The 9,221-nt window shown below is 35.9% G+C and overlaps 1 protein-coding gene across 1 annotated transcript; it reads right to left on the reverse strand.

The window, feature by feature from the left end:
• LOC143019075 (uncharacterized) lies at positions 1-663 on the reverse strand. The gene has a single exon (XM_076174774.1). It carries the CDS (start codon positions 661-663, stop codon positions 1-3), a length of 663 nt encoding a protein of 220 aa, XP_076030889.1.
• Between the last annotated feature and the right edge of the window lie 8,558 nt (positions 664-9,221).

The following is a 9,221-nucleotide window of genomic DNA, read 5'->3' on the forward strand; positions in this document are numbered from 1 at the left end:
TCATCGACCGAAGCCAAGAGGTGGTTTGCACACGTGCTCGCCAAGACACCTGTCAAAGCAACACTTGTCCGCACCTCCGCAGACTCCGTCATTGGAACAGGTGGCGGGAGGTCCAGAGACGCGCGGGCACACGGGCCTGACGGGCGGGCACTGCCCGGGCTTGACGACTTGGGTAGCGATGGGATTGGTAGGTTGGTTGACGTTCTCGCAGCAGTAGGCCGCTCCCTCAGGAGTCTTGCACCAGTAGCGGCAACCACTACTGGGAGCACCTCCAGATACGGGATTGGCACCTCCAAAACCGGGATTAACGCCTCCAAAGCCGGGATTCACTCCTCCAAGACCGGGATTCCCGCCTCCAAAACCGGAGTTAACGCCTCCAAAACCGGGACTCACTCCTCCAAGACCGGGATTCACGCCTCCAAAACCGGGATCACCTCCCACAAAGCCGGGATTACCTACAAAACCACCAGGACCTCCGGAAACTCCTCCTTGACTGCCGATTCCAAAACTGCTCAGCCCAATACTGAGTCCTCCGTTGATTCCCGATAGAACTTCAGCGACGTTGAAGCTGAGACCACCTAACCGTTGTCGACTTCGGGAGTCATTCTCATCGCCCACCGCCAAGGCGACCAATGCCACCACGATACACACACGGAGGGTCATCCTATAAATGAGACAAGATACGTATCGTGTTAACTAATACATACCAGCTGCTTGCTAATCTGGGCACCCAAATTTGCAAACAAATTCGATATCATGAAATAATACTGAGAAAAAAATGTTTGCTTCTCAATTCCATATCTGAAATTAGTTCCAAGGATTGACGTTTGGAGCTTATCTCTAGGTATTGTTACAATATATTAGATTATACTACTATGGTAAGATGACATCCTGCATAGAGTTTTTTTTCTACTTAAAGCTACTATTCATTTGAAGTTAGACCTCATGTTAGAAAAAGAAATAAGACCAATCGATCTTTGGTTGTGAGTCTAAGCCCTGAATGATGTGACTAATTGTGACTAATTTAGATATGCACTGTGCAAGCAGTCGTAATGTTAATTCTTATTATTATCTTAAAAAGTAAGATAAAAAAAAAACGTTCAGCAAACTACGTTCATTGTAGTTTTTTTTTTTTTTGGGGGGGGAGAGGGAGAATGGAATAATAAGAACTATGTTTTCCCATCGAACAAATATTGAGGGTCACACCACTTCAATACCTGATGATCATTTAAGAGCTATAACAAGTCCAGCACTACATGTAAAATAAAGGGATATTACAATTTTCAATTCACGAAGAAAGTGATCTAACTATCACTCCAATATATTCCCTTCGGCAAGGAAATTGTTATAAGCTTCATTTCTATAATACTTTTTTAAATCAAATTGGTTGTGATTACGCTCCTCAGGTTATACGAAGTCATCAAACATTAGAAAGAATACAATAAATGAATTCAACATTCATCAACAAATTTCTATTAAAAGAAAAACACTCTTATCATAAATATACATATTACAAATATCACCATAATGAAAACAAATGCTTCTAGATACGAACCCGCTCGATATTTGTCGCAAAGCTTCGACGGTGTTTGAGCGACTAGTATGAGAAGGGGAAATGATCCCCTATATATACATAGAGGGACCCCCCCTACCCAATCCCCACTTCCCCTACACCTCTAGAACATCCCCGGTAGTAGGGTACACAACCTGTTTTTGACTAGCTTGCTTGTACTTGTTTTTGTGGACGTGAGAAACTAGGAAATGAGAGCGCAGGTAATCTAGACAAAGGTACCTTGACTTGATACTTGAGTGCATAGGATTCCGCTTTCTTTAAGGCCCTATTCACACTAGTGGTTTCAATCAAAGAAATATTAACACCTTATGTATCACACGAGGGTTGCCACGTCCCTTCGCGGTCGACCGCACTTCTTCCAATCCTCCGTAAAGCTCAACGTTTGTGCTAATTTCATTAACCCATCTCGATGGTTGTTGCCTGGATGGGATGCGATGTGCGTTGTTTCAACCGTTTTTCTTCCATCCGAGCAACAACCATCGAGATGGGTTTGTCAAATTAGCGCGAACGGTGAGATCATTGATACTTCGCGAAGCTAAACGGAGGAGTGGGAAGAATATGGTCCACCAAGGAAGAACGTGACAATCTTCTTCTGATACATAAGGTGTTGATATTTCTGTGATTCTAAGTACTCCTGGTGACGACGAAACGTCAGTAATAAATCGCCAGCAATTCCCTGTGTTTACCTCACCACCATACCACTCATCTGTCTTACATACATCACCATATATATATATATATATATATTTATATATATATATATATATATATATATATATATATATATATATATATATATATATATGTATATGTATATATATGTATATATAATGCATATATATATATATACATATATATATTATATATATGTGTATATGTATGTATATATGTATATAAGTATATGTATATAAATATATATGTATATATATATATATGTATATGTAATATATATATATATATATATATATTTATATGTATATATATATTTATATATATATCTATATACATATACGGAGATGGGAACCTAGACCCCGTTGAAAAAGTGTCCAATACCTTGCCTTAGCTGAAGTCAAAGAGCTGTTTCCCAATGGGCTGATTCTGGTCAAATTTTGCAAATTTGAAAGTCTAGATGAAGACTTCGATTACAGTATTCTAGATTTTCCTAGGAGCATTTCAACAATGTGTCTAACATTTGCAAAAGTTAACTTCTTTTATTTCTTTTCTTAATACATGACACGAATGTAATTTGACATTTGGAGATTCAAAAAACAAACGATTGTACCCGAAGTCGTTTTTACCCAAACGAACTCACAAAACTTCATGAGAATCAGCCCGGAGTGAAGTGGGTTATAACACTGGGCTATTTTGTCAATCTACGATTATTCGGTGGCACTAGTCACCTCCAAAACTTTTCCCCCCGTAAAATCACTATGGTAAATTATTTTGTTTTCTTAACAAAAATACATAGAATGTTATTCGATATACTGGAAGAAATTTGTGTTCCTCCAGCACATCAGATTTCTTCCCAAAAGCTACAGGCTACAAAATTTGGGCTACAAATTTTGGGGGAGAAATCAGGACCGTAGGTAGTTCGAGGCAATCTGGCGGAGGAGCGAATTTTCAGTAAGGACATTGAACATTAAGAGTTACCAAAGTATTTACAGTGCAGAATTGTATTATTTCTTTTTGTTCTAATATTGTACTTCCTAATTACCTCTCAATATATGAAGAACTACTAAATGATGGATAATTATCCTTACAATATTAGAATAGGTTGGGTGAACATACTGCCGTAGAGAAAAGTAGGAAGTTAGGAATAAATAAAAGACTATCGATATTACGTCAAAATGAATGTGATCTTTTAATTCAGTGGCAAAAATACACATTAGAAATATAAGTAAACAAAACATTTATTGTATTGTGTAATCATTACATACGTTTACGCTGCATCAATGGCATGTGTTGCAAATATATTACATGGAATGGTAATATATTATGGTGCTAATATAATGAATAATGTGGCAATTTATTGCTAATGACACCAATGTATGATATAAATTACCAATATGTGGCAAACCGTGGCAATATACTGTCTCTATTATTTAAACAACGACAGTGCATTTTATATTTGGCAAGTCATTGTAAGTAATTGCACTTTATCATACATTGATAATAGCACAACCGTTCTTAAACACTACTTAACACTCTTAAGCTGATTTAGAAGAACAATAAAATAATACCTTGTACGACACTGCACCACTAATCAGGAAACAGATGACACTATTATAGCGATCTAACCAGCAAAAATCTCCGTCGTCCCAAAGTAACCAAACCACCCTTTGGCAATGTATACTTAAAGAGGCAAAAACAAGCCGAATTGACATCCCTTTCCTGGTCAGAATGTGCTCCTCCTCCTTCTCCTCCTCCTCCTCTATACGTGCTTTGAACGATGACTAAAAGACAGAAATTGAGTACAAGGAAAAAGAAAGGGGTCAGTACTAAGCAGGAACAGTAAGCAGGAAGGATAGGTCAAGGGGTGGAGATCATAAAGTACTTTATATGAGTAAGAATAGGAAATAGAATCAAATGTTAAAAGAAACCTGTTATGCATATATACATGCACGCATATCCACATGCATATAATATCCATGCATACATACACCAGTACATAAATACATGAATACACACGTATATGCAAACATATGTACATGCATTTAAACATACATTAATACATGTATACATACATACATACATACACACACACACATATATATATATAAATATTTATGTATACATACATACATACATACATACATACATACATACATACATACATACATACATACATACATACATACATATATACAAACATATATACATACTTACATACATTCATACATACATACATATATACATACATACATATATACATACATGCATAGATATACATACATACATTCATACATACATACATACATACATACATATATACATACATACATATATACATACATACATATATACATACATACATATATACATACATACATACATACATACATACATAAATAGATACATGCATACATAAATACATGCAAACATGCACACATACATACATACATACATACATACATACACGCATACATACATACATACATACATACATACATACATACATACATACGTACTTACATACATACCTGCATACATACATACATACATACATGCATACATACATACATAATATATGCATACATAATATACATACTTACATATATACATAAATGCATACATACATACATATATATACATACATACATACATACATACATACATACATACATACATACATACATACATACATACATACATACATACATACATACATACATACATACATACACACATATATACACACATACTAAAAGGTCTCCCGTCGGCATGTTCTTCCTTTGTAAATCCTTTGTAAATACATACGTATATATATATGTATATATATATATATATATACATATATATATACATATATACATATATGTATATATATATGTATGTATATATATATGTATATATTTTATTTATATACATATATATATATATATATATATGTATGTATATATATATATATATATATATATATATATGTATGTATGTATGTATGTATGTATGTATATATACACACACATATACATATATATATATATATATATATATATATATATATATAAGTACATACATACATACATACATGTATACATACATACATACATGTATACATACATACATACGTACATACATACATACATGTATACATACATACATACGTACATACATACATACATGTATACATACATACGTACATACATACATACATGTATATATACATACATACATACATACATACATACATACATGCATACATACATACATGCATACATTCATACATAAATACATGATATCAAAAGAAGTGAAAGTGCCTAAAGGCTGAAAAAAGGCCAATGTAGTCTCAATTTTTAAAAAAGATAGACAAGTAGGGACCCCATAAATTGTAGACTCCTGCTCTTGATAATCTTGATAGCAAAAATGTGGGAGACACTTTTAGAAAACAGGTGCACAAAATATTTGTAAGGCAGGAGGTTTTTGACGGAAACTGATTCTAGATTCCGAAAAAAGTCATGCGTTTCAAATCTGTTATTTTTTTCTCAAAAGCAATCGATATGCTACAAGAACAAAAAAAAAATGGGTGAACTGCATTTGCTTGAATGTGAGGAAATTTTTATTAAAGTGTCTCACAAAAAAAATAATATGGAAATCGGAACATAAATTAGAACTTAAGGGAATCTGCTGGAATGAATAAAGGTGTCCTGAAAAATGAATAATGAGGATGGTTATGAAAGACAGGATGTCAAATAGGAGGGAACTAACTAAAGGGGTCCCACAGGGTTCGATATTGGCGATAGTAATGTTCTTGATCCACGGTAACGTCATGATGTATGGAGCAAACAATTTTACCAATCTATTTGCTGATGTAAAAGTCATGAAGAACGTAAAAGATTAGGATGATCACAAGTTGTTACAGGAAGATCTAGATAGAATATATGAAGGTAATCACAAGTGGAATTTTTACTTCACTGTAAAATATATAAAATATTGAAAACAGAATTAATAGCACACCATTATTAATTTATGAAAAGGGTAATGAATAAATTATAAAACTGGCTAGGAAAAATGGGAGTATTACTAAAGGAAATATATCTCCAGGGAAACGTATAAATGAGATTACAGGAGAGGTATTGGTTTTTCTGGATTTGTAAGGAAACGGGAAGTCATTCAGCAAGGCGACCTTAACCCTCCGCTAACCATGAGGAGGTTTCCCCTCAGTCTGGTGGCTGGGAATGTTAACTTTTTCTTCGATGATAAAGGATGAGATTGACGTACATTGTTTTAAATTAGGTTTGAATCCGCTATAGGATTTTTTTCAGTCTGTATTTCTTGATCAGTGGCCGAAAAGATTCTTGTGGTCTCATTTGTGGTTCTTAATATTTTGATGGACAGAGGACATCCCCTGAATTGAATGAAATTGCTTGGTGAGAACTGGAAAAATAGCAAATTATAAATAAGTTAATTCAGGCTGCGAACTCTGTGGGCGAAGACCATGACGACTTAAAAGAGATGCTATGACGACGTTGTGAATGAAGGTATGTTTTTTTTTTTTTTTTTAATTGGGAGTAAAATGTCACTCTCACGGGCTTTGTTTGAGCCCATGCGGTGGTGTTTATGTAAAACACACCTTGTAGAGAGGAGGTGGGATAGTGTAGTTAGTCGGAGGAGCATAGGGGCAGTGGAAAAGAGAGACTGCAGCTGCTAGAGCGGCGGCGGCCGCTCTACTCGTAGTAGCTGACGGAGCTCATAGGGTCTTTGGAGGTGGCAGAGGCGGCTCACATGACCTTCAGGGGGTGCCGGTGGTCCTCGTCTGAGGAAAGAGGAGGCGGGGCAATCGCTCATGTAGTAGAGGAGGTCGGCATTTGACTGTATAAACAAGAAGGTTAAAATTTCTCAGTGATTAATTATCATTTACATCATGTTGCCACTCAGCTTGTGTCTTAATTCAAAAATGTACATATCTACTAACTACTATTCAAGATATATTAGATTTTCGAACTATATTTTCAAGAAGTCTGAAAGTGCAAAAATCAAAAGGAGAATCATCCCCTTGAGCTGCTGAAGGTACTACACGTAAATGAATGAAATATCCTGACGGCCAGGATCGGAGGTATTACCATCGAAGTGGGTTCGACCTCATTGCTGACGAACGGCGCGCGCGTGCCCACATGCACGCACGCACACACACATGCACACACACACACACATACACACACACACATATATATATATATATATATATATATATATATAAAGTATAAAAATTATATATATATATATATATATATATATAAATATATAAATAAATGTATATATATATATATATATGTGTGTGTGTGTGTGTGTGTGTGTGTGTGTGTGTGTGTGTGTGTGTGTGTGTGTGTGTGTGTGTGTGTGTGTGTGTGTGTGTGTGTGTGTGTGTGTGTGTGTGTGTGTGTGTGTGTGTGTGTGTGTGTGTGTGTGTGTGTGTGTGTGTGTGTGTGTGTACATATATGTATATACATATATACGTATGCTAATAAGGACACGGGAATGTGTGTTCACTTATGCAAAGTAGACCACTAGGAAAAAGAAACTAACGAAGCAGAGCGCTTTCGTATATTACATCTTCAGTGCAAAAAGTACTGGAGATGTAATATACGAAAGCGCTCAGCTTCGTTAGTTTCTTTTTCCAAGTGGTCTACTTTGCATATATGTATATGTATGTATATATATATGTATATATATATATATATATATATATATATATATATACGCACACACAAGCACATACACACACACATGAGCACATATACACACGCACACATGCTCGCACACACACACACACACACAAACACATACACATACACGCATACACACGCACACACACACACACACACAAAGTTAGAGATTGGCTGAGTAGAGCCTATTTCGGAAGTTGCGAGCTGAGAGACTCTTTCATGGAAAACAGACGTAATGGGTGCCACGTGATGCCGCCTGCTCAGTCACTAAATTACGGAGTAAAATCCAAATGACATTCTGAAGCCAGAGGAAACTGACCACATCCTAATCATGACAAGAGAGCAATAAACGAGGAATGTGGACACTCCGAAATCTAGTACACTGATTTTGAACGAAGCGAAATTATTCACCAGGCGAAGTATAATGGAATATGCTTAGTGGACCTGTTTTTTGGTGGTTTAGTGGGACGACATGACTAACTCGGGTCTACCACCCGTGAGTGGAAACCTTTGGTGTGTCATCATAGGTGGATAAACCAACCCCTCCTCGTGCCTCAGCTGCTGTGATGATCACTACAGGAGGCGTTGGACCCCACATGGATGATACTTTTTGGGAAACTGTACTTGTATGGCACATTTGGGGGATTCAGTTAGGCTCCATTCCAAATGAGTTCAGGATGATCCTATAGTTTTCGTTCAAGGTGACTTAGAGGACATGGGCCTAACCCACTCGAAGTCATTGGTGGACCAGTCTAGGCCAACCGAGAGTGTAAAGTTTTTATTTACTCTTTCCAGGTTGCAATGGTGTCTTTCTTATTAGTATACCATACCATATCAAAGACTTTTTCCCCCTTATACGGGGGGTAGCCAAAAAGAAAAAAGCATAGAAATCACTCCCACCCATTATCATTACTTATTGTTATTGTTGTTGTTCTTGTTGATGGTATTGCTGTTGTTGTTGTATATATCGTTATTGATATTGCTATTGTTATTGATATTGGTATGGGTATTGTTGAAATTACTACTACAATCACAATAATAGTTTAGTCATGTCTTCTACGACTTTCAGACAACACAATTCTTTGAAGATTTTTTTTAAGTTACTATTTGATCTTTTTTTCTTTTCTTTTTTTTTTTACACATTTTGGTAAAATTCCACCAAATTGATTAAATATTATCCGACTTTGATTCCTCCTCGTGAGTACAAAAGACATTGTTTCAGCTCTCAGTGACTTCAAGTGACTGCTATTTGCTTTGGCTGTTAG

This window comes from Oratosquilla oratoria, chromosome 36 (genome assembly GCF_046742065.1).
Source record: "Oratosquilla oratoria isolate Oo_2021 chromosome 36, ASM4674206v1, whole genome shotgun sequence".
Lineage (NCBI taxonomy): Eukaryota > Metazoa > Arthropoda > Malacostraca > Stomatopoda > Squillidae > Oratosquilla > Oratosquilla oratoria.